The 26,603-nt window shown below is 43.5% G+C and overlaps 1 protein-coding gene across 2 annotated transcripts; it reads right to left on the bottom strand.

Moving 5' to 3' along the window:
* Nucleotides 1–2,967: 2,967 nt before the first annotated feature.
* LOC311145707 (macoilin-1-like) lies at nucleotides 2,968–26,017 on the bottom strand. Of its 2 annotated transcripts, none has more exons than XM_084181974.1 (11): nucleotides 25,783–26,017; nucleotides 16,923–17,064; nucleotides 16,185–16,311; nucleotides 13,413–13,536; nucleotides 12,630–12,808; nucleotides 11,995–12,517; nucleotides 6,831–6,989; nucleotides 5,526–5,708; nucleotides 5,328–5,448; nucleotides 3,871–4,045; nucleotides 2,968–3,729 (listed from the first exon to the last, which is right to left on the bottom strand). In XM_084181974.1, the coding sequence occupies exons 1-11, from the start codon at nucleotides 25,860–25,862 to the stop codon at nucleotides 3,527–3,529; spliced, it is 2,016 nt and encodes a 671-aa protein (XP_084038100.1). In that variant the 5' UTR covers nucleotides 25,863–26,017; the 3' UTR covers nucleotides 2,968–3,526. The 2 variants fall into 2 exon arrangements, with proteins under 2 accessions (XP_084038100.1, XP_084038101.1); XM_084181975.1 differs by having other exon boundaries at nucleotides 11,995–12,511; nucleotides 25,783–25,953.
* Between the last annotated feature and the right edge of the window lie 586 nt (nucleotides 26,018–26,603).

The following is a 26,603-nucleotide window of genomic DNA, read 5'->3' as shown; positions in this document are numbered from 1 at the left end:
TGACATACTTCAGACAATTCAGTTAGAGAATGTTTGTCAAACATCAACCAATGTATTTGCAGTACATTCTTGGATAGCACATATCCTAGAAAACAAGCAATCCTTTCTTGGCAAATGGCTGAAGTTGAGTATTCAGCAATAAAAAGGAGCCATATTAAGAATTTAATGCAACATTTAGTGGAAAAATAATGTCATTTGGCAATTCCAGAGCCTTGTTTCTTGTATAACTTACATATATATACACTACCGTTCAAAAGTTTGGGGTCACTTAGAAATGTCCTTGTTTTCAAAAGAAAAGCAAAAAAAATGTGTCAATTAAAATAACATCAAATTGATCAGAAATACAGTGTAGACATTAATGTTGTAAATGGCTATTGTAGCTGGAAATGGCTGATTTTTTATGGAATTTCTACATAGGCGTACAGAGGCCCATTATCAGCAACCATCAGTCATGTGTTCCAATGGCACATTGTGTTGGCTAATCCAAGTTTATCATTTTAAAAAGGCTAATTGATAATTAGAAAACCTGTTTGCAATTATGTTAGCACAGCTGAAAACTGTTGTGCTGATTAAAGAAGCAATAAAACTGGCCTTCTTGAGACTAGTTGAGTATCAGCAATTGTGGGTTCGATTACAGGCTCAATGTGGTCAGAAACAAATAACTTTCTTCTGAAACTCGTAAGTCTATTCTTGTTCTGAGAAATGAAGGCTATTCCATGCGAGAAATTGCCACGAAACGGAAGATCTCGTACAACGCTGTGTACTACTCCCTTCACAGAACAGCGCAAACTGTCTCTAACCAGAATAGAAGGAGTGGGAGGCCCCGGTGCACAACTGAGCAAGAGGACAAATACATTAGAGCAGGGTTCTTCAATTCCGGTCCTGGAGGGCCGAAACACTTCTGTTTTTTATTTCTACCTGGTAGTTAATTGCACTCACCTGGTGTCCCAGGTCTGAATTAGCCCCTGATTAGAAGGAGAGGATGATAAACAGAGGTGTTTCGGCCCTCCAAGACCGGAATTGAAGAACCCTGCATTAGTGTCTAGTTTGAGAAAGACGCCTCACAGGTCCTCAACGGGCAGCTTCATTAAATAGTATCCGCAAAACACCAGTCTCAACGTCAACAGTGAAGAGGCGACTCCGGGATGCTGACCTTCTAGGCAGAGTTGCAAAGAAAAAACCATCTCTCAGACTGGACAAAAAATAAAATATTAAGATGGGCAAAATAACACAGACACTGGATACTTCAGTTTCTTGGCAATTTCTCACATGGAATAGCCTTCATTTCTCAGAACAAGAATAGACTGATGAGTTTCAGAAGAAAGTTATTTGTTTCTGGCCATTTTGAGCCTGTAATCGAACCAACAATTGCTGATGCTCCAGATACTCAACTAGTTTTTTTTTTTTTGTCATTTAGCAGACACTCTTATCCAGAGCGACTTAGTGAGTGCATACATTTTCATACTGGCCCCCCTGGGAATCGAACCCACAACCCTGGCGTTGCAAGCACCATGCTCTACCAACTGAGCTACACGGGGCCATGAAGGCCAGTCTCAAGAAGGCCAGTTTTATTGCTTCTTTAAATCAGCACAACAGTTTTCAGCTGTGCTAATATAATTGCAAAAGGGTTTTCTAATGATCATTTTTTAAATGATACACTTGGATTAGCAAACACAACGTGCCATTGGAACACAGGACTGTTGTTTGCTGATAATGGGCCTCTGTACGCCTACGTAGATATTCCATAAAAAAATAAAAAAAATATCAGCCATTTTTTGCTACAATAGCCATTTACAACGGTCTACACTGTATTTCTGATCAATTTGATGTTATTTTAAAATGGACAAAAAAATTGCTTTTCTATCGAAAACAAGGACATTTAGGTGACCCCGAACTTTTGAACTGTAGTGTACATTGCACAAAATCCATCAAGTTTTCCCCTTCCAAACAGCTTTTTTTTTTTTTACCATACAATTTAAGTCAAAACAATAAAAAGATAAGTAGGGACAACAGTTAAACCAACAGAACAGGAGTTTCCAGCAGAGAGATGTGTTATAGTTGGATGCAGTAGACTCCCATGCTGGGAGCTTGGGACCTGTTTGCAGTAGACTTAGTAGTAATGTTACCATATTCAACATACTGTAAAGGATTAACATGACCATGCTAGACCAGACAAAAGTGGCCATATCGTCAGAACTGTTGAGCAAGTAGATGGGCTATCTTTTCTGAACCTAAGGTTAGGATCCGGGTCAAGGTTAGGGGTATAATTGTATGTGGTTGGAAAGCCCTGTACTTCAGTCCTTTCTAGCATAGCAGGCTACTAACTCCCACCACTGAGGTCCTGTCTCAAGGCACTGTGATCATGACAATTTGTGAAAGACATTTCTGGGCTTAAAGAGAAGGCATATTATAGATTAACTTCTCTTAATACTGCCTTTGCATAACACTTTTGGAAAGGATCGTGGAAATTAGGGTGCTTTAAGGGAAGTAAATGTAATTTTGCAGATGGTAGTCAACATTTGGGGTTGTTGAGGATGGTTTATGTTGATTTATCCCTTGTTATTCAAACAAATAACATCTTGGTACAGCTCTGTTCTCAACTCAGTGATGTTTTCAACTTTTTGTGGCAAGATCAACAAGTGAAATAGGAGACCACACAATCCACTTTCAAACATAATAGAACCAATACCACAAAACCCAAGAACAGCCACTGGAAGGTTCAATTTGGTCTGATATTCACAACTGAAAAATACCATTGACAAAACAGGGCTAGAGTTTACTGGGTATCTGCACTCAGCGATCAGAATGTCTAATGTGGAAATAAGGGTGAGCACTCCTGCTAGCAGAGATCCACATCCCAGATATAACTAAATAAAACCAAGCCCAGAGACATTTACATTTTAGTCATTTAGCAGACGCTCTTATCCAGAGCGACTTACAGTTAGTGATTACATTTTTTTTTTTTTTATACTGGCCCCCCGTGGGAATCGAACCCACAACACTGGCGTTGCAAACGCCATGCTCTATCAACTGAGCTACATCCCTGCCGGCCATTCCCTCCCCTACCCTGGACGACGCTGGGCCAATTGTGCACCGCCCATGAGTCTCCCGGTCGCGGCCGGCTGCGACAGAGCCTGGATTCGAACCAGGATCTCTAGTGGCACAGTTAGCATTGCGATGCAGTGCCTTAGACCACTGCGCCACTCAGGAGACAAGTAACTGGTAACAGGTAGAGTAGAAGGGGAAACTGAAACGCCCTAGATAAGCCCAATTCTCTACGTTTTCACAAGACATTCACAAGAAGAAAAATAACTGGGAATTCCTAGTCGACATGTGATGTCCCTTAGTTCTTTTTTTAGTCTTTTGTTTTAACTACAACAAATAGTCACACAATACAACATCCTTCTGATCTGGCGAGAAAATTTAACAAAAACAGTTCAGTCGCAGACCTTCCAAGCAGATCTGGAGGTCGGCTTAAGAAAAAAAGAAAGAGAAAAAAAAGAGAATGGAGGTTTGGAGGGAGCATTCACTTTTTGAGTGGCTGGTAGATGGAGGCATTTGGGTCCAGGCCGGAGGGACTTGTGTCCATGAACTTGGAGGAGTAGTGGGGGGCTACGGGAGTCATGTTGCTGCTGTCAGCTGTGTAGGAGATGCTGGGCATGACCGCCATCACCTCAGCTATTTTCTGCTTCAGGTCCTTGATCTCCTGGTCCTTCTGCAGGTTCTGACCTGAGACACACACACACACACACACAGCAACAAACTGTCAGATAAGACCTTCATAATGTCATGCAACCTATTCTACATCAATCACATTCGGTAGGAAATAGGTGTGACTGAGGCAGTATTGCAGAGGGGCTAGACACTGACCTTGTGCAATCTCCAGCTGTCTCTTGGCATCACCCAGTGCTGAAAACAGGTCCAGTTTGATGCGGGTCTCTGCAGACAGGCTGTTCTCCAGGTGCTGGGTCTTTTCCTGCATGGCCGACAGCGCTGACATCAGCACTTCTGTGTCCTTCTCATTCTCCTTGTACTTCTGGAGCTCCTGAGAGAGGGAAAGAACACATCAATATAAGTGACATTGTCTGTGTGCCAGTGTACAGCAGGTGTGCATGAGTCATATTAGCCCTCTAATTACACTAAAAAATCTCAAACGCAACAATTTAAAATATTTTACCGAGTTACAGTTCATAGAAGGAAATCAGGCAATTGAAATAAATTCATTAGGCCCTAACCTATGGATTTCACATGACTGGGCAGGGACGCCGCCTTGGGTGGGTATAGGCCTACCCACTGGGGAGCCAAGCCCAGCCAAATCAGAATGAGTTTTTCCCCAGAAAAGGGCTTTATTACAGACAGAAATACTCCTCAGCTCAGCACCCCCCCCCCCCCGATGATTCCACAGGTGAAGAAGCCGGATGTGGAGGTGCTGGGCTGGCGTGGTTTCACGTGTTCTGCGGTTGTGAGGCCGGTTGAATGTACTGCCAAACTAAAACAAGGTAGCTTATGGTAGAGAACATTCAATTCTCTGCACATTTTAGGGTAGCCTTTTGTCCCCAGCACAAGCTGCACCTGATCATGCTGTTTAATCAACTTATTGATATGCCACACCTGTCAGGTGGATGGATTATCTTGTCAAATGAGAAATGCTTACTAACAGGGATGTAAACATAAGCTTTATGTGTGCATGGAACATTTCTGGGATGTTGCATTTATATTTTTGTTAAGTATATTTATTTAATAAGATTAGGTCTAAGGGCCTTAGACCGCTCCCGAGTGGCGCAGCGGTCTAAGGCACTGCATCTCAGTGCTTGAGGCGTCACTACAGACCCCCTGGTTCGATTCCAGGCTGTATCACAACCGGCCATGATTGGGAGTCCCATAGGGCGGCGCACAATTGGCCCAGCGTCGTTCGGGTTTGGCCGGTGTAGACTTGCCTAGTTAAATAAAAAATCCATAGTGACAGCATGTCAGATGGGTCATGGTCCAATGACTGTAGACTTTGATTTGGGGAGGGGGTGTAGCATCTAACTGGATGTAATAGTGTCTTGTTTATTGCTTGGCGACGCAAACAACGATTCTCCAATCAGAACCATCTACTGATTATGGATGTAGCTTCGGATGCCGGACACATGCTGCTGGCAGGTACAGTCATTGGACAAGGACATAGATCACACGCTGTTGCTATGGAATGCCCTTGACCTAGTCTTATTAATTAAATAATTAGAGGGCTAATATTGGGCTAGAGTCATAACATTTTAGCTACCTTAACCAAACATTTTCTTGACATCAAAACATACCCATCTTAACTGAACAGTGAACCTCACCTGCACGTTCATCTCCAGCTCTCTGATCTGATCTTCTTTGAGCTTGATGTCCATGGTCAGTTTCTTACACTCTGTCTCCAGCTCCGTGATCCGCCTCCTCAGTGTATCTGTGCACTCCCCCCTGTGGAGCAGACCGAGAGAACTCCACTAATAGCAGATCATTTATGAAATATTTCTGAATATCTCTGGAGCCTATACCTGGATGCTGCTGCTAGTGCGACGGCTCTGGCTGCGGTGGCCTCCTCCAGTTTCTTGCGTTTCTTCTCATCTGCAAGCCGTTTCTCTGCGTTGGCGCGGGCCTCCTGCTCGACCTTCAGCCTCTTTTCCAGCTGGCCCACGGCCTGCTTGTCCTTCTGCTTGGCCTGGACTGCGTTATGGAGCCTGCACACACACAGCAGCCACAGACCATTCAGCACCATGTTAGCCAGCAGCCAGTGAGATTCCATCCCACCCCCAGTGTGTGCGCACGCAAGCTAACAGTGCTAAAAGGTAGTCATGTTCATCATGAGTGTAAGTTAACAGAGTCTGTCCATGTGGAGATGGTGAGAGGGCAGGATGGCTGATGAGTTTGGTAACCAAGTAAACTGTCCACTAATTTCTTTGCACTTTCATAATCCTTAGCCTAGCATCCTTTGCCTAGCTTTGAGCATAGCCAACAGAGCCAGTCTCCACCGACAGACTGAATGAGTGAAACAGGCTCTGATGAGGCAATAGGAATCAGCTGGTCATTAGGGGCAGGCTTGGAGGGCCTACATGTTACCTTTAATTGCATCAGATAATTAACTGCCCATAACTGCTGAGTTTGTGTCAGTATGTACATGCTAACTACCATATTAGGGTGGTCTTAAGTAACGCTCCTTACCAAGGACACCCAGGAGTCCCCAGCTGGTCAGTGATGACTTAATTGGCCAATTAAAGCAGCCCTCTCTGCTCCAGTCTGCTGCCGTGATATGAAGCCTGCCAGACTGACGCTTTCACAAGCCTGCACTGAGAGGAGAAGCAGACAGGATCCCATCTGTAACCTTCACTATAATGACTTGTTTTTGACTTCAGTCCTCACGCCAGAATGTTTTAACCCAGAGTTATTTGTATTTCAGACTAGCTCTTCTTGTCCCTAAACTAAAGCATTTTGACATGGACAGTCCAAGCTCAGTCCTGGGTTTTCAAGCAGTGATAACCTTTAGGTCTGAACTAGGTCCCCTGAGTTTTTCCTGACTACATGACCCGACTAGGAAAGACTCGTGGGGCGCTCACATGCTATCGGTAGTGGGAAATTTCACTTCAATGACCAAGTTGGAAACTCTGAAAAATGTGTTACCCGAGTTGCGATGTTTCACCACTGACCTGTCAAAAAAGGATGTCATCTTTTGGTTGAAAATGTCAATTACACCGTCAAAATTAAGCAAGCTAGCTAACTTTATTATTGGCAAAGCTAGCCCCACTAGTCCCAGCAGGTGAGCAGATCCAGTTGTCAATTCCTGACCTTTAACCTGTGCCACTCACTTGTTCTGCAGCAGCTCGTTCTCCTGGCGCAGCTGGCCCAGTTCAGAGCGGATGGAGCGCTCAGCGCTGCCCAGGGAGCCGATCTGACTGCGCAGGTCCTGCTCCACCTGTCTGCTGGCCTGCAGGTCTGCCTTCAGCTTCTTCACATCCTGCTCCAGCCTGCAGGGGTAGAGGGGGGAAGGAAAGAACATTATGAAGAGGATGAGAAAGAAGTGGAGGAGAGGGGGCGAGAGAAACAATTTGATGAAGATACGGTTTCTGCATAGCGCATACACAGTAGGTTTGTATCATCCACAGTTCCTTTCTCCAGGCTTTGGCAAAGGTTTATAATGGTTTAATCTGCTCATAAGATGGTTTCAGTAGGGCCATCCTTGTACCACTTAGCTCTTTTCTGTTCTGCGGAGTGCTGCTGCGTAGTGGTTTGTATTTGGCCTGTTTTATTTCAGCTGATGGCAGATTCTCCTTTCTGGCTGTTGGCCATTTCACTGACAGTTGTTTTAGTGTTTGTCATTGGTTTTCCTTGGCCAGTGTTTTATTTTTCATGATATTCCAAATTGTTGAATAAGCTGTAACCATTTAATTATCTGTGGTTCTGAATTTTGATGGAAAGTTTCCTCTTTCAGCTTTAAAATGACTTTTCTTTCATACTAGACACAGCTTTTGTCTTTGAGTGTACAATCAATGCAACAAGCAACACTTTAACCAATAAGAAACACCCATCAGCCAAAAGTGTATACAGCAAAAACACATTTAGACTAAGCCTATAGGCTACTGTCTAGGGCCAGGACGATACCAGTATGGCAATACATTTTAGTCATTTGGCAGACGCTCTTATCCAGAGCGACTTAGTTAGTGAGTGCATACATTTTTCATACTGGCCCCCGTGGGAATCGAACCCACAACCCTGGCATTGCAAGCGCCATGCTCTACCAACTGAGCTACGTTAGTATCATGGAAAGGGAACACAAAGTGGATTTAACTACTTTAGGAAAATGGCCCTAATGTTGGAAACAAACATGTTGTCATCCAGTCACGTTTCCAAGCTATAGAACACAATATTTTATATACACAGCAGGTTTTTAAAAGGACCCGAAGAGTTAGGTCTGCTTCGCGTTTCCATGGCAAAATATTGCAATACTGGTATCGTCACAGCCCTACTACTGTCAAAATAATGTAGGCAGGGAAGCCCAAAGTTTGAGAGTGTGGTAAATGCAGTCCACACGTTACCATGACAACTTGCCACAAACACATTCATTCGACTTTCCGCTGATTTCATCGACAATCTTCCTCCCCCACACCACTGTGTCTGTCCAGCACCATCACACACCCAGCGGTATAACTACAGAGCCAAAAGGGTCAGACATTCACTACTCAAAGTTCACATTTTCAGCAAAGCATAATTTTGTGGCAAACCATAGATTCTAACAGTCCAACTTTCTCACCCCCCAGCCCAATGACATCACAGCTGAAACAGCTCTACTTCACGCCTATCTGTCTGCAGCATGGTCAGTTTGAGGTCAGGGACTGTGGTATCTGATAAAAGGGAAGCATCCCATGCAGCAATCATGCACCAGCAAGTTACTGATACTTTGGCCTGAAAATATGAGAACTGACATCCAGGCAGGAGCTACTCCTGTTCATACATTGTTGTCACAATACCAGTAGCGCAATACTAGGAAGCAAGGAAGCAAAAACATGAAGCAGACGCAATTCAAGGAAAATGTTGGAGAAAAAAAAAACAGCCTTATGTTGTCACCCAGAATCACATTTGTTTATTTTGCAAGCTATAGCTCACAATATTTTAGAAAAGTCGGTTTTAAAGGACCATAGAGTTTAATCTGCTTCGTGTTTCCTTTTTTGCCAAGGGAAATCTGATATCGTAGTAGCGATATCATCATGACAACACTAATACATATCCTTAGATTCTGAGTGTGTGTGGAGTCTCAAGCAAGCACAGCTCTGTGAGTGCATCAGGGTTTCCGTTAGCCGTAATAGCCAGCCGATATTTTTTTTGGTTGTAAAGCAGATAAATAAAATTGCCAATGGTCCAGGAGAAGAAGAAATCCCATTGCAAAAATAATGCTTTTTAGCCTATTCATTGATGGAAATACATTTGACTGGTCATGCTTATCAGTCTATAGGTTAATTTACTGAATTAAATTGGCACGTGTACAGTATATTCGTTATGGATCTTATTTATCATACACGACTCCCGAGTGGCGCAGTGGTCTAAGGCACTGCATCGCAGTGCTAGCTGTGCCACTAGAGATCCTGGTTCGAGTCCAGGCTCTGTCGCAGCCGGCCGCGACCGGGAGACCCATGGGCGGTGCACAATTGGTCCAGCGTCGTCCAAGGTACGTGAGGGTTTGGCCGGCAGGGATGTGGGTTCGTTTCCCACGGGGGGCCAGTATAAAAAAATAAAAATAAATATGCATTCACTAACTGTAAGTCGCTCTGGATAAGAGCGTCTGCTAAATGACTAAAATGTAGATGTACAGCATACAGATAGAGCCTTTGAATGAAAAATCTGGAAGACAACGCGAGAGCTGCTGCTACAGTATCTCAAACAGCAAATGCATACAGTGCCTTCAAAAAGTATTACACCTTGACTTTTTCCACATTTTGTTGTGTTACAGTCTGAATTTAAAATTGTCAATAAGTATTCAACCCCTTTGCTATGGCAAGCCTAAATGGGTTCAGGAGTAAACATTTGCTTAACAAGTCACATAATAAGTTGCATGGACTCTGAAATAATAGTGTTTACCATGATTTTTGAATGACTACTTCATCTCTGTACCCCACTCATTCAATTATCTGTAAGGTCCCTCAGTCGAGCAGTGAATTTCAAACAGATTCAACCACAAAGACAAGGGAGGTTTTCCAATGCCTCGCAAAGGGGGGCACCTATTCGTAGATGGGTAAAAAAAAAGCAGACATTGAATATCCCTTTGAGCATGGTGAAGTTAGTCATTACACTTTGGATGGTGTATCAATACACCCAGTCAACTACAAAGATGCAGGCATCTTTCCTAACTCAGTTGCTGGAGAGGAAGAAAACTGCTCAGGGATTTCACCATGAGGCCAATGGTGACTTTAAAACAGTTAAGAGTTAAATGGCTGTGATAGGAGAAAACTGAGTTGTAGTTACTCCACAATACTAACCTTTACAGAAAAAAAATATTCCAAAACACATCACCGACTACCATTCCATATCTTCAAGCATGGTGGTGGCTGCATCATGTTATGCGTATGCTTGTCATCGGCAGGACTAGGGAGTTTAGGACAAAAATAAACAATAGAGCTAAGCACAGGCAAAATCCTAGAGGAAAACGTGGTTCAGTCTGCTTTCCAACAGACACTAGGAGGCAAATTCACCTTTCAGCAGGACAATAACCTAAAAAACAAAGCAAAATATAGAGGAGAGTGGAACTTAGTAATGTGTTGTATTTGCCCCAAACATAACGCTTTGTATTCAGAACAAAAAGTTTGATAGCTTAGCCAATTTTTTTTGCAGTATTACTTTAGTGCCTTGTTGCAAACAGGATGAATGTTTTGGAGGAAAAAAAACTTCTGTGCAGGCTTCCTTCTTTTCACTGTCAATTGGGTTAGTATTGTGGTGTAACTCAAATGTTGAGCCATCCTCAGTTTCCTCCTATCACAGCCATTAAACTAACTGTTTTAAAGTCACCATTGGCCTCATGGTGAAATCCCTGAGCGGTTTCCTTCCTCTCCAGCAACTGAGTTAGGAAGGACGCCTGTATCTTTGTAGTTACTTTTTTTTGGGGGGGGGGGGAAATGGATCAGCTTAATATTGCAGATAGATTGTATCTTCTATCAATGTAATTGTCTGCGTCACTTCCAATCCCCCATGTTTTTTTTTTTTTTTTTTTTTTTATATACACACACTCCCCTTTATTACTTTTCAACCCCACCATCCTTTCCCTACTTGGAGTAAATTAGTGAACAACAATGCCCAGGCCTCTACTTCCGGTCTATAATTACTATCTACACCTTATGTTAATTTTACAATAATTATATTATATATATATATATATATATATTTATTATTATTTTTTTGCTCCTGAAGTTCTTCTACTCTCAACCTTTCCGATCATTTTCATGATGTCCATCCGGTTTGCTCCTATATGCCATATCTTTCTAACTGTGCGCTTTCCCAAAAGCTCCCAACATACAACCTATATACTTATTATGGACACAGTATGCTTACATTATTAGATATCTTTGTTATTATTTGTTGTTATTTGTTATTAGTCCCATCCTTCAACTCTATTCAATACCTCCCATCTATCTCTTAACACCATCCATATAGGATTTCTATTTGCCATATATATTTCAACCGTACTGTGATGTTTTACAAAAGTTCTGAACCTTTCTATTCTCATTGCTTCTACAGATTGTGAATTAAAAATAAACATAGATGCCCTTCTTTGCGAGGCATTGGAAAACCTCCCTGGTCTTTGTAGTTGAATCGCAGTGTTTGAAATTCACTGCTCGACCTTACAGATAATTGAATGAGTGGGGTACAGAGATGAAGTAGTCATTCAAAAATCATGGTAAACACTATTTCACAGAGTCCATGCAACTTATTATGTGACTTGTTAACAAATGTTTACTCCTGAACCCATTCAGGCTTGCAATAACAAAGGGGTTGAATACTTATTGGCTTAAGACATCTGCTTTTTATTATTAATTGGTAAAAACATAATTCCACTTTGACATTATGGGGTATTCGGTGTAGGCCAGTGACAATCTCAATTTAATCCATTTTTAAATTCAGGCTAACAAAAAAATTTGGAAAACGTCAAGGTGTGTGAATACTTTCTGAAGGCACTAACTGATTAATGCTTAATATATGATATATAACGAAAACTTACACTGCCATAAATGCAAGGACAGAAAATGTATGTTTTATGTCACACGATTTTGGACAAATCTGTCAAGACACCAACCATGAGAATGGGTTAAACATAGACTTTAAAATCAACTCGTGAATTATTGAATATAGCTATGATCACCCCGTTATATCTTAAATGTAATGACATGAAAAAAATGGCTGATATCATCAATGGCTTAACAGCTGTAACAAGTCGTCAAGTGTAGGAAATCCTCAATGGTAACCTAGTTTATACAAAGACCCTCTTACCGTAGGAGTGCCTCAGGCTTGCTTAGCTGATTGTTGGGGATGCAGTTGTCTGTTGGGTCCCTGTGGGAGCCTACTGCTGGACCCTTCCCCGCTGCACACTTCTGCTTCTTCCCCCATGAAAAGGAGGAAGGGGCTGATGATGGGACGCTGCCGTTGGTGACGCAGTGTCCGCAGGGCAAGGAGTTGACGGCCGCGTTTCCGCTGGAGTTCTTGTAGTTTTTCGAGGACGATGAGCAGGAGGAAGAGTTCTCCTCCTTTAGCATCAGGTTCTCTGTACTGCCCACCAGCTCTGTGGTAAGTCTATTATTGTTCATATGGTTCTCCATGTACTCCATCTCCTGGAGTTTAGAGTCTACCGATGACGGCAGGATGCTGTTGTGTTGCTTTTTGGCCTCGCGGCCCTCTTTCCCTTTCTCTCTGTACTCCAGCTCCAGGAGCGAAGCTGCCGTCTTTTTACTGGCAGGGGCGCCATTCTGTGAGACTGGGGTGGAGTCCATCACAGATATCCCTTTAGCTACTGCAGCTGAATGGAGGGTGGAAGTAAGAAAGGAAAGAATGAAAGAGTGAGATTAAATGCATATTTGACCACCTTCACTTGGACTGTGTCTGGAGCGTCGGTTGTGTGCGTCTCTCACCTTCCTCTGCCTCCCTTTCCTGTCTCTGGAGCATCTGTTGCTCTGGGGGCAGGGCCTGCTGCAGGAGCTGCATGTAGAACTCATTCTCCTTCTGCACCTCTTTCTGCCTTCTTAAGCGCATCTTATAGCTGACATAGCTCTTGAATCCAAAGCCCAGCGTCACCATTGGGTAGCCAATGCTACAGACATATGGAGAGAGACCAAAGTTCAGACAACTCATCCTGCCTTACGCATCACAAGACAAACTGGTTCACAAGTTGAGAAGCATAGGTGCTATGAAAAAAAGCCTTGAGATGAATATCACTCCAGAAAGTAAAGCTGGAGGAATGACTTGCCCTAATATCCTGCATTACTACAAAACAGCTCAATTACAGCACATAATACAGGCTAAACTCTTAATCCACACAAAGGTCTTAAAGAGTACTTAGATTATAAACGTAGGTATTTTCAACCCAACAGTGGTGTATGACCTTACAGATCTGGGGCAGAAATATTCCTTAAACCATCTTAGAATATGTATGCTTTTTAATAGTAATACAGACTGAATGAAACCAGCATGCAGTCTTTTTCTATTTGTGGAAAGTGGAGTCTGAGCATAGGGGATATCCAGGCATCATTATTTGTATATTATGCCTAACAAGCTGAAATAATATTGTTTTCTGAGAGTCAAATGAGGCAGAACACTCCCCTACGGAATCTTAGCCCATCTTCCTCACAGATCCACACATGTAGCCTAGACAAAGACCTGCCAGGGCTTGGACAAAACACTTGACTTAATCTTACCAATGTGCAGCGAATGGGCGACACAAGTCGACATGGAAGTTCTTCAGGTCTTTGAATCTGATGGCTGCCTCTATGTACACAAAGAGTATCCAAAGAGACACTGTGGGGAGACAGACCCCTCTCTCTGTGGAAGCAAAAGAGATGTATTAGAACAGGAAAGACTACTGGTCATAACCACACATCTACATGAAAAATGATACATGCAGATTTACTTCCTCTGAACATGAAACCAGGGGCTTACACTGTGGTCAGTACAGCAGCATCCCTCACCAGACAAAGAACAAGCATCACAACAGCAGCAGAGTAGATCAGCGTTTGAGTGACGAAGTGAGACACACAACCACAAAAGGACAGCTTTTCAATAGTGATTGTTACATATCGCTGTTACGTTCCCCAGCAAGAAAACCAAAAGTTGCCGCTCAAACAGAAGGGGGAACTAACAGAGTCACTGACAACCAAAACAAAACAGGTGGGGTTCTACGAGGGGTTCTGAAAGACACTCATGGGGATGTCCACTGAAAGTTGACTAGCAACAACAACTGGGACCCACGACACCCACCATGAGCGCCCACTAAATTTGCCCAAGAAAGAGGCAAACAAAAGAAAAGCCCACACCAAACTTAAAGACAGGAAGCAAACCAAAACGTGGAGCAAAAATGAAAACAGGGACGATCAGATAAAATAGGGCGCACCAACCAAAGGTGTTGACCCTCCACATCTCAAGACAACTAGAAGACTGTGCCAGCCACTCTTAAATATCCCCTGTGCCAACACAGGTGAAACGCCTTCTGACTAAAGAGATGACAAGCCAGCACAGGTGTAAAACATACTGCATAACGAGGTGAAACCAATCGGTGTGCCCAACGTGCAACCTCGAAATATAAATGGAAAAACCAAAGGCCGTAACAATCGCAATATTATTTTTGGACAATATAAAAAAAAATTGAATAATCTAGCTTGTCAATGTAGGTAACTCCAGTTGAGTACATTCGGAAAGTATTCAGACCCCTAGACTTTTTCCCAAATGTTACGTTACAGCCTTATTCTAAAATTGATTAAATTTGTATTTTCCTCATCAATCTACACACAATACCCCATAATGACAAAGCAAAAACAGTTTACATGTTTTGCACATTTATATAATTCAATAAAAACTGAAATATCACATTTACATAACTATTCAGACCCTTTACTCAGAACTTTGTTGAAGCACCTTCGGCAGCGATTACAGCCTCAAGTCTTCTTGGGTATGATGCTACAAGCCTGGCACACCTGTATTTGGAGAGTTTCTCCCATTCTTCTCTGCAGATCCTCTCATGCTCTGTCAGGTTGGATGGGGAGCGTCACTTCACAGCTATTTTCAGGTCTCTCCAGAGATGTTAGATCGGATTCAAGTCCGGGCTCTGGCTGGGTCACTCAAGGACATTAAGAGACTTGTCCCGAAGCCACTCCTGTGTTGTCTTGGCTGTGTGCTTAGGGTTGTTGTCCTGTTGGAAGGTGAACCTTTGCCCCAGTCTGAGGTCCTGAGCACTCTGGAGCAGGTTTTAATCAAGGATCTCTGTACTTTGCTCCGTTAATCTTTCCCTCAATTCTGACTAATCTCCCAGTCCCTGCCGCTGAAAAACATCCCCACAGCATGATACTGCCACCACCATGCTTCACCGTAGGGATGGTGCCAGGTTTCCTCCAGATGTGACGCCTGGCATTCAGGCCAAAGAGTTCAATCTTGGTTTCTCATGGTCTGAGAGTCCTTTAGGTGCCTTTTGGCAAACTCCAAGCGGGCTGTCATGTGCCTTTTACTGAGGAGTGGCTTCGGTCTGGCCACTCTACCATAAAGACCTGATTGGTTGAGAGCTGTAGAGATGGTTGTCCTTCTGGAATGTTCTCCCATCTCCACAGAGGAACTCTGGAGCTCTGTCAGAGTGACCATCGGGTTCTTGGTCACCTCCCTGACCAGGGCCCTTCTCCCCCGATTGCTCAGTTTGGCTGGGCGGCCACCTCTAGAAAGGGTCTTGGTGGTTCCAAACGTCTTCCATTTAAGAATGATGTAGACCACTGTGTTCTTGGGGACCTTCAATGCTGCAGACATTTTTTTGGTACCCTTCCCCAGATCTGTACTTCGACACAATTCTGTCTCGGAGCTCTAGGGACAATTTCTTCAACCTCATGGCTTGGTTTTTGCTTAGACATGCACTGTCAACTGTGGGACCTTATATAGACAGGTGTGTGCCTTTCCAAATCATGTCCAATTTAATTTAACACAGGTGGACTCCAATCAAGTTGTAGAAACATCTCAAGGATGATCAATGGAAACAGGATTCACCTGAGCTCAAATTCGAGTCTCATAGCAAAGATTCTGAATACTTATGTAAATAAGGTATTTCTGTTTTTAATACATTTGCAAACATTTCTAAAAAACATATTTTGCTTTGTCATTATGGGGTATTGTGTGTAGGTTGAGGAAAATCATGTATTTAATAAAATGTTAGAGTAAAGCCATAACATAACAAAATGTGGAAAAAGGGAAGGGGTCTGAATACTTTCCGAATGCACTGTATGTGCTCCGTGTATACTAATGCTGGTGCCTCACTCCAAAGAAATAGTATTGTGAGATTTGATCCTGTGACCCTCCTGTCACTAGTTCCATTTCTTTACAGCTAGGCTTAAATAGTGCAATACAGTGATCATAGTCTTTATACCCACACACTAATTCACCGTAATCGTTAAGGTGTTTCCCCTCATTAAAAAAGGCAGGTGAGTAGGAGGGCTTACCTGTGTGCCACACGTACTGCACCCACACGTAGGTACTGGCAGCGAAGAACAGCCATTGTACTGGGATGAAGAGCAGGCATATGATGTCAGAGGTGAACGCCACACACACAAAGAACACTGAGAATGCCTGGAAGAGAGGAGATGTGAGGGGGGTAAGTAGGAGATCTGCCAAAACACAAAAAAAACACATTGCTACCAACAATTAGAGAGATGTGGGTCACATTATCCACATCAACATTTATTGCTTGATGATTAATCACAAGTTAAATACAAAACATTTGCAAAAGACATCAAAGCCTCCACTTAAATTGACTACGCTACTTTTTTTTACAGTTCGCAAGTCCGAAAAAAAGTCAGCCGAGCCCTCTCGCTAGAATGAAAAACATGCATCTTCTAGTGATCTATTGATTGGACAGGCGCCTGTCAGTCAAAGTGAGCGATGACAGGGAAATACTGCTGATTTGACAGTCTGCTGTCTGTCCCGCCTCCTGGTACCTGGGCATGTGTGTGTTGTGTACTCTGTGGTTGCAGTCAAATTTCTTTACACAGAGGGAGAGACCATGTACTTGTGGAAAACACTGATTTGGGGGGGGGTGAAATATTATGTAAATATTTTGAAAACAAGGCAGCACTAGAGAAGGGCTTAGGCTAGATGTTGTTCACAGAAGCTCCACAGGCCTGCTCTTTAGACCACAGATCAGTCAGGCCAACCCAGGAGACAGCCAGACAGACACTCACCAGCCCCTGGTATCTGAAGGAGTCGTACACACTTCTGATGAAGAGCCAGAAAGGCCACAGGTACTCAAATCTGAACTCGAGCACAAAGTCTGCCAGCAGCACCAGTACCCACACCACAAGGAACTTCAGGTACAGGAAGGTACTGGATAGGAGAGACCGAGAGAAGAGACATTCATGAATTTGTGTGTCCAACATCAAAACCATTTTTCAATAAGACTGGATTGTGTAAAGGTGTGGGCTCTAAAAAGCACCTGATCAAAAACTAAAGGATTAGCTACTCCACCTCTAACCTATTCCTAGATGCCAACTACCTTAAGCGCCTACTGACGATAGTATTTTCTGGCCGGGGGAGTTTTGTTAAGAGCCCCGACACACATTCTGAACGTTAAGACACAGCGATTGCGGTACGGTTTCGGAAACATAATGAAATTTATTTATTTATTTTTTATTTCACCTTTATTTAACCAGGTAAGCCAGTTGAGAACAGGTTCTCATTTACAACTGCGACCTGGCCAAGATAAAGCAAAGCAGTGCAATAAAAACAACACAGAGTTACATATGGGGTAAAAAAACAAAGTCAAAAATACAACAGAAAATATATATACAGTGTGTGCAAATGTAGCAAGTTATGGAGGTAAGGCAATAAATAGGCTATAGTGCAAAAATAATTACAATAGTATTAACACTGGAATGCTAGATGTGCAAGAGATTATGTGCAAATAGAGATACTGGGGTGCAAAAGAGCAAAATAAATAACAATATAGGGATGAGGTAGTTGGGTGGGCTAATTTCATGTATGTATACAAAATGGTGTCGTCTGCGTAGAGGTGGATCTGAGAGTCACCAGCAGCAAGAGCGACATCATTGATATACACGGAGAAAAGTGTCGGCCCAAGAATTGAACCCTGTGGCACCCCCATAGAGACTGCCATAGGTCCAGACAACAGGCCCTCCGATTTGACACACTGAACTCTATCTGAGAAGTAGTTGGTGAACCAGGCGAGGCAGTCATTTGAGAAACCAAGGCTATTTAGTCTGCCAATAAGAATGCGGTGGTTGACAGAGTCGAAAGCCTTGGCCAGGTCGATGAAGACGGCTGCACAGTACTGTCTATTATCAATCGCGGTTATAATATCGTTTAGGACCTTGAGCGTGGCTGAAGTGCACCCATAACCAGCTCGGAAACCGGATTGCATAGCGGAGAAGGTACGGTGGTATTCGAAATGGTCGGTGATCTGTTTGTTAACTTGGCTTTCAAATACTTTCGAAAGGCAGGGCAGGATGGATATAGGTCTGTAGCAGTTTGGATCTAGAGTGTCACCCCCTTTGAAGAGGGGGATGACCGCGGCAGCTTTCCAATCTCTGGGGATCTCAGACGTTATGAAAGAGAGGTTGAACAGACTAGTAATAGGGGTTGCGACAATTTCGGCGGCTAGTTTTAGAAAGAAAGGGTCCAGATTGTCTAGCCCAGCTGATTTGTAGGGGTCCAGATTTTGCAGCGCTTTCAAAACATCAGCTGTCTGAATTTGTGTGAAGGAGAAGCGGGGGGGGCATGGGCAAGTTGCAGCGGAGGGTGCAGAGTTGGTGGCCGGGGTAGTGGTAGCCAGATGGAAAGCATGGCCAGCTGTAGCAAAATGCTTGTTGAAATTCTCGATTATTGTAGATTTATCGGTGGTGATAGTGTTTCCTAGCCTCAGTGCAGTGGGCAACTGGGAGGAAGTGCTCTTATTCTCCATGGACTTTACAGTGTCCCAAAACGTTTTGGAGTTAGTGCTACAGGATGCAAATTTCTGTTTGAAAAAGTTAGCCTTTGCTTTCCTGACTGCTTGTGTATATTGTTTCCTAACTTCCCTGAAAAGTTGCATATCGCAGGGGCTATTTGATGCTAATGCAGTACGCCACAGGATGTTTTTGTGCTGGTCAAGGGCAGTCAAGTCTGAGGAGAACCAGGGGCTATATCGGTTCTTAGTTCTGTATTTTTTGAATGGGGCATGTTTATTTAAGATTGAGAGGAAATTACTTTTAAGGAACAACCAGGCATCCTCTACTGACGGAATGAGATCTATATCCATCCAGGATACCTGGGCCAAGTCAATTAGGAAGGCCTGCTCGCTAAAGTGTTTTAGGGAGCGTTTGACAGTGATGAGGGGTGGTCGTTTGACCGCGGACCCGTTACGGACGCAGGCAATAAGGCAGTGATCGCTGAGATCCTGGTTGAAGACAGCTGAGGTGTATTTAGAGGGTATGTTAGTCAGGATGATATCTATGAGGGTACCCATGTTTACGGATTTAGGGTTGTACCTGGTAGGTTCGTTGATAATTTGCGTGAGGTTGAGGGCATCTAGTTTGGATTGTAGGATGGCCGGGGTATTAAGCATATCCCAATTTAGGTCACCAAGCAGTACGAACTCTGAGGATAAATGGGGGGGCAATCAATTCACATATGGTGTCCAGGGCACAGCTGGGGGCTGAGGGGGGTCTGTAGCAAGCAGCAACAGTGAGAGACTTATTTCTGGAAAGGTGGATTTTTAGAAGTAGAAGCTCAAACTGTTTGGGCACAGACCTGGATAGTATGATAGATCTTTCATATCAGCAATTACTACACACCTTTATACAGTTAGTGTTCAGGGCTTGACATTCAGGTAAATTTGCCTGTGGCACCAGCTGAGTACAAAGTGAAAACTACTGGCCCGAATGAGAAAATAACTGGCCCGGGCCAAGATCACAGGAAAGCAAGTTATGCATGCAGAATTTCAATCATGTGATTTCATGTTTCATTTGCAGTCTGGGAAAGTACCTTATAGCCTATGGCCAACCATTCAATCTGATATTTAAACTGATTTTAGTTTGGAATTTTTTTATAAAACCACCCCCCCCCCCCATGATGACATATAGCCTTAACATATGAAACCGTTTAAAATGTAATGTTCCCCTCCAGAAACAAGCCCAATAACATATTCATGAAAAGTTAAATGTTTAGGTCCTGTACATGGTGCATATTGTATGCATGTGTGCTATTTTAGCAAAAAGCATCATCACCTGTAGCCTGATACAGCATTTTGGCTAGACTGGCTACATGGCTGAAGCATGGGGTTGCTCATCTACATTATTTACCCCAATGGGCTAATCATTCTCTAGATCAGACTCTAAATATTTTCATGTTGCTTTTTTTTTTTTTTTTACTGTTTAATGTAATTGTGAATATAGACCTACCGTTTATGCACATGGCCATGATGCACGTCTGCGGTTACTTTTAATTTCAAATCAAATCAAATTTTATTGGTCACATGCGCCGAATACAACAGGTGCAGACATTACAGTGAAATGCTTACTTACAGCCCTTAACCAACAGTGCATTTATTTTAAACAAAAAAAGTAAAAATAAAACAAAATAAAAGTGTTGAGAAAAAAAAGAGCAGAAGTAAAATAAAGTGACAGTAGGGAGGCTATATATACAGGAGGGATACCGTTGCAGAGTCAATGTGCGGGGGCACCGGCTAGTTGAGGTAATATGTACATGTGGGTAGAGTTAAAGTGACTATGCATAAATACTTAACAGAGTAGCAGCAGCGTAAAAAGGATGGGGTGGGGGGGCAGTGCAAATAGTCCGGGTAGCCATGATTAGCTGTTCAGGAGTCTTATGGCTTGGGGGTAGAAGCTGTTGAGAAGTCTTTTGGACCTAGACTTGGCACTCCGGTACCGCTTGCCGTGCGGTAGCAGAGAGAACAGTCTATGACTAGGGTGGCTGGAGTCTTTGACAATTTTGAGGGCCTTCCTCTGACACAGCCTGGTATAGAGGTCCTGGATGGCAGGAAGCTTTGCCCCAGTGATGTACTGGGCCGTACGCACTACCCTCTGTAGTGCCTTGCGGTCGGAGGCCAAGCAGTTGCCATACCAGGCGGTGATGCAACCAGTCAGGATGCTCTCGATGGTGCAGCTGTAGAATTTTTTGAGGATCTGAGGACCCATGCCAAATCTTTTTAGTCTCCTGAGGGGGAATAGGCTTTGTCGTGCCCTCTTCACGACTGTCTTGGTGTGTTTGGACCATGATAGTTCGTTGGTGATGTGGACACCAAGGAACTTGAAGCTCTCAACCTGTTCCACTACAGCCCCGTCGATGAGAATGGGGGCGTGCTCAGTCCTCTTTTTTTTCCTGTAGTCCACAATCACCTCCTTTGTCTTGGTCACGTTGAGGGAGAGGTTGTTGTCCTGGCACCACACGGCCAGATCTCTGACCTCCTCCCTATAGGCTGTCTCATCGTTGTCGGTGATCAGGCCTACCACTGTTGTGTCGTCGGCAAACTTAATGATGGTGTTGGAGTCGTGCCTGGCCATGCAGTCATGGGTGAACAGAGAGTACAGGAGGGGACTGAGCACGCACCCCTGAGGGGCCCCCGTGTTGAGGATCAGTGTGGCAGATGTGTTGTTACCTACCCTTACCACCTGGGGGCGGCCCGTCAGGAAGTCCAGGATCCAGTTGCAGAGGGAGGTGTTTAGTCCCAGGGTCCTTAGCTTAGTGATGAGCTTAGAGGGCACTATGGTGTTGAATGCTGAGCTGTAGTCAATGAATAGCATTCTCACGTAGGTGTTCCTCTTGTCCAGGTGGGAAAGGGCAGTGTGGAGTGCAATAGAGATTGCATCATCTGTGGATCTGTTGGGGCGGTATGCAAATTGGAGTGGGTCTAGGGTTTCTGGGATAATGCTGTTGATGTGAGCCATGACCAGCCTTTCAAAGCACTTCATGGCTACAGACGTCAGTGCTACGGGTCGGTAGTCATTTAGGCAGGTTATCTTAGAGTCCTTGGGCACGGGGACTATGGTGGTCTGCTTGAAACATGTTGGTATTACAGACTCAGTCAGGGACATGTTGAAAATGTCAGTGAAGACACTTGCCAGTTGGTCAGCACATGCTCGGAGTACACGTCCTGGTAATCCGTCTGGCCCTGCGGCCTTGTGAATGTTGACCTGCTTAAAAGTCTTACTCACATCGGCTACGGAGAGCGTGATCACATAGTCATCCGGAACAGCTGGTGCTCTCATGCATGCTTCAGTGTTGCTTGCCTCGAAGCGAGCATAGAAGTGGTTTAGCTCATCTGGTAGGCTTGTGTCACTGGGCAGCTCGCGGCTGTGCTTCCCTTTGTAGTCTGTAATAGTTTTCAAGCCCTGCCACATCCGACGAGCGTCAGAGCCAGTGTAGTACGATTCAATCTTAGACCTGTATTGACTCTTTGCCTGTTTGATGGTTCGTCGGAGGTCATAGCGGGATTTCTTATAAGCGTCCGGGTTAGAGTCACGTTCCTTGAAAGCGGCAGCTCTACCCTTTAGCTCAGTGCGGATGTTTCCTGTAATCCATGGCTTCTGGTTGGGGTATGTACGTACGGTCACTGTGGGGACGACATCATCGATGCACTTATTGATGAAGCCAGTGACTGATGTGGTGTACTCCTCAATGCTGTCTGAAGAATCCCGGAACATGTTCCAGTCTGTGCTAGCAAAACAGTCCTGTAGCTTAGCATCTGCGTCATCTGACCACTTTTTTATTAACCAAGTCACTGGTGCTTCCTGCTTTAGTTTTTGCTTATAAGCAGGAATCAGGAGGATAGAGTTATGGTCAGATTTGCCAAATGGAGGGCGAGGGAGAGCTTTGTATGCGTCTCTGTGTGTGGAGTAAAGGTGGTCTAGAGTTTTTTTCCCTCTGGTTGCACATTTAACATGCTGGTAGAAATTAGGTAGAACAGATTTAAGTTTCCCTGCATTAAAGTCCCCGGCCACTAGGAGCGCTGCATCTGGATGAGCGTTTTCCTGTTGATTAATGGCCTTGTACAACTCATTCAGTGCAATCTTAATGCCAGCATTGGTTTGTGGTGGTAAATAGACAGCTATGAAAAATATAGATAAACTCTCTTGGTAAATAGTGTGGTCTACAGCTTATCATAAGATACTCTACCTCAGGCGAGCAAAACCTCGAGACTTCCTTAGTATTTGATTTTGTGCACCAGCTATTGTTTACAAATATACACAGACTGCCACCCCTTGTCTTACCGGAGTCAGCCGTTCTGTCCTGCCGATGTAGCGTATAGCCTGCTAGCTGAATGTTATCATTGTCGTCGTTCAGCCACGACTCGGTGAAACATAATATATTACAGTTTTTAATGTCCCGTTGGTAGGATAACCGTAATCTTAAGTCGTCCACTTTATTTTCAAAAGATTGAACGTTGGCTAATAGGATTGATGGAAGAGGCAGTTTACTCGCTCGCAGTCGGATCCTTACAAGGCACCCCGATCTCCGTCCACGATATCTCCGTCTCTTCCTCACGCGAATGACGGGGATTTGGGCCTTGTCGGGTGTCTGTATGATATCCTTCGCGGCCGCCTCGTTGAAGAAAAAATCTTCGTCCAATACGAGGTGAGTAATCGCTGTCCTGATATCCAGAAGCTCTTTTTGGTTATAAGAGAAGATGGCAGAAACATTATGTACAAAATAAATTACAAATAACGCGGAAAAACACACATAATAGTACAATTGGTTAGAGGGCTGTAAAACGGCAGCCATCTTCTCCGGCGCAGCCTACAAAACATCTAGAACAGTTAATGCACATTGACATTTCTGCTGGCTGAATTAAATGTGTTTAGTTATCTGAATGATGATAGGGTGCAATGTTGGCAAATAAGCTGCAAAAAGGGGTGGTTTACTGCTACTAATATCCCCTTCATGTGCAGACCAAAATCACACTAATTTACAATGCCTGCATTTTATACCTGCTTTTTCGTATATCTGAAAGGGGTAGGGGGTAAAACATGGAAAAATAAAAGCCACCTAAAGTCCTAGTCATGATTCCTGCATTTTCACAGACCCTGTAACTAAAATACAGGTATCAGGTCTGCGTGAATGGTTCTCTGCTTTTTTTGTAGGAAAATTAATGAACACTTCCATTGTTTAACAGGGGTGTCAAACTCATTCCACGGAGGGCCGAGTGTCTGCGGGTTTTAGTTTTTTCCTTTCAATTAAGACCTAGACAACCAGGTGAGGGGAGTTCCTTACTAATTAGCGACCTTAATTCATCAATCAAGTACAAGGGTGGAGTGAAAACCAGAAGACACTCAGCCCTACGTGGAATGAGTTTGACACCTCCCTAATTTGAACTGCAAACAGCCCCCTAGCGGACTAAACTCCACGGTGAAGGAAGTTTATGATGAACTTCACCAACCGAGTGGAGCAGAGACCAGGCTTGGTGGAATCTAGCTCTGATTACGTCGATTCGCCCAAGGTCAATACTTCAAAAAATTTAAATCATGAAAACGCCGACCTTGTACCCATGTTTGTCCTCTGTAGTTGCGTGCCTTTGTTTGCTGAAATCCATATTTTTTTCTCCAATAAACGTTAATCAAATACAACTACCGACTTTTGCTCGTTTCTGTTTCTCAAACATGACGTCGGCCTAGGTCTCCAAATTATCACTGTGTGATTTGATTGAACAATCTACAGATGGTGTGTCAACCAATCAAGTATCACAGATCATTACAGGTGCCAGTAAACACTACATTTTGCGCATAACTTTCACTTGACTATTTGTCCAGAGATGCTGAGAGAGAAATCTTTTCTCTTCATATTACAATCATTTTATAGCCTAGGTTTCATTTACAAACGTCACCGGAGCGCCAGGTCTAGGTCCAAAAGGCTCCTTAACAGCTTCTACCCCCAAGCCATAAGACTGCTGAACTATTAATCAAATGGCTACCCGGACTATTTGCATTGACCCCCCCATTATTATTTTTTTCACACACTGCTGCTACTCGCTGTTTATTATCTATGCATAGTCACTTTACCCCTACCCCCTGTATATAGCCTCGTTGGGTTTTTTTTTTTACTTTAGTTTATTTCAGAATTATTTTCTTAACTGCATTGTTGGTTAAGGGCTTGTAAGTAAGCATTTCACGGCAAGGTCTACTACACCTGTTGTATTCGGCGCATGTGACAAATAGATTTTGATTTGGTCATCCATGAGCATTAGCGCTGAGTTGCCATCTTCGAGAAACAGAAACGAGCAAAAAAAGTTGGTGGTTGTATTTGATTAACGTTTATTGAAAAATTCTTGATTTCAGCAAACAAAGGCACGCAAACATAGGTGACCGTTTCATGATTTATATTTTAAGTATTTATAAGTATTGATTGACCTTGGGCGAATCGATCCAATCGGAGCTAGATTCCACAAAGCCTGGTCTCTGCTCCACTCAGTTGAAGTTCAAACTTCCTTCACCGTGGAGTTTAGTCCGCCAACAGCCCCCATGATTTAACACCCACCACCCTTCCCAATTTACCAGTTACCCACTGATGTATAAAAGGGTTATACCTGCAAATAAGTGGTAAATAAGGGGCTGTTTGAAAGGGGTCCTCAACATTGCCTTTTTTTTTACTGGTAACATTCAACAGCTTTGTCTGAAATTGGTATAACTGTTCCATACCCCAGCAGCTAGTAGCCTATCTTCGTAGGGTGAACTTAGCTAGCTAACGCTGCTGCCTCCAGTTCTAGCTAGCTAGCTACTTAAGACAACAATAAGGGATAAATACAGTTAATCGAGATGCCTAATTGAAGCAGGTGTGTTAAAGACAGCCCCAAGCTATTTCTTGGGGCCTATCAATGGCTAGTAGCCTAACGTTACATCAAATAATTTATACCTCTCCGTTTAGCTATTCTGTCCACAAATATAGTAGCTAGCCAATTTCACTTGAATGTCAGTGTGACATTTTACATTAGGAGAGACACAGTAACTAGATACTTGCTGACAACCCAGCCCTGCAATGAGGGAGTCTTACAACCCCCCTTATGGACGTGAGAACCCATCGCTAGGCTTCATATACCTGCCGTATATTCCCTCGGTGATTCGGTTCCGTTTTAACGGCCGTCGGAGTTTGCTGCAGTCCGCATTGCGCCGCTTCATCCTCCCCTCCTTCGCTTTGGCTTTTGAATTCCTACGGTAATCTTATCCCGTTTTCTTGTGTGGGAAGACAAAGGCAATAAATTAAGTTCCTGTGAAATATATCGCTGTAATTATTTTTCTACTGGAAACATCAATAAATCAAACTATTTTCAAGAACCTCCTCTTTTCTCTCAGCGCAGGCTCACGCTATAATTTACGTCTGTCAGGTTATGAGACAGCCGGTTTATCCAATCACCGTATTTGCCAAAGCCTTTCATTTGGATTGACGCAAAGATGAGCCATTTATATTGCTCGTGTCCACCTAAAACGAGAGAGCGAGTCAGAGGCCGTGTTCGAGATGATCAAAACCGTAATGTATCACGGGTAAATTGTGACTGACTGACTGATCTAAAAATAATAATGAGAAGTTATTTATGATACAAGGTTCTTTGTAAATCAGTCAGGTCGGCAGTCGCCTGCATTGTCGGCAGCAACATCGAACAAGCCCAGGGAGTTCTATTAACCTGAGCAGCTGTACGTGTGTTTGTCCTGAACAACATTTAGCGTGAGCAACAATAGTGGAATCGGCGGTTCGCCTTCAAAATAAAAGTTTCCCATTGAAACTGACGCAAAAGGATAGAAATTGTGAAAACATGCCACAATTGTACTAGATAATGCTAAACCAGGTTGGAATGTTATTATATATATTCAACAAAAGATAAGTAGGCTTATCAGTTGAAATCACATTGTGGATGTATTTGA

Source organism: Coregonus lavaretus (assembly GCF_964263955.1).
Source record: "Coregonus lavaretus genome assembly, chromosome: 18".
NCBI lineage: Eukaryota > Metazoa > Chordata > Actinopteri > Salmoniformes > Salmonidae > Coregonus > Coregonus lavaretus.
This window is presented reverse-complemented; position numbering and strand designations above follow the sequence as displayed.

Coding starts and splice junctions, on each gene's coding strand:
- LOC311145707 (XM_084181974.1), bottom strand. CDS start 25,862: ATGAAGCGGCGCAATGCGGACTGCAGCAAACTCCGACGGCCGTTAAAA. Junction 5,709..6,830: donor AACGAGCTGCTGCAGAACAA/GTGAGTGGCACA, acceptor GTGTGTGTGCAG/GCTCCATAACGCAGTCCAGG. Junction 3,730..3,870: donor ACAGCTGGAGATTGCACAAG/GTCAGTGTCTAG, acceptor TGTGTGTCTCAG/GTCAGAACCTGCAGAAGGAC.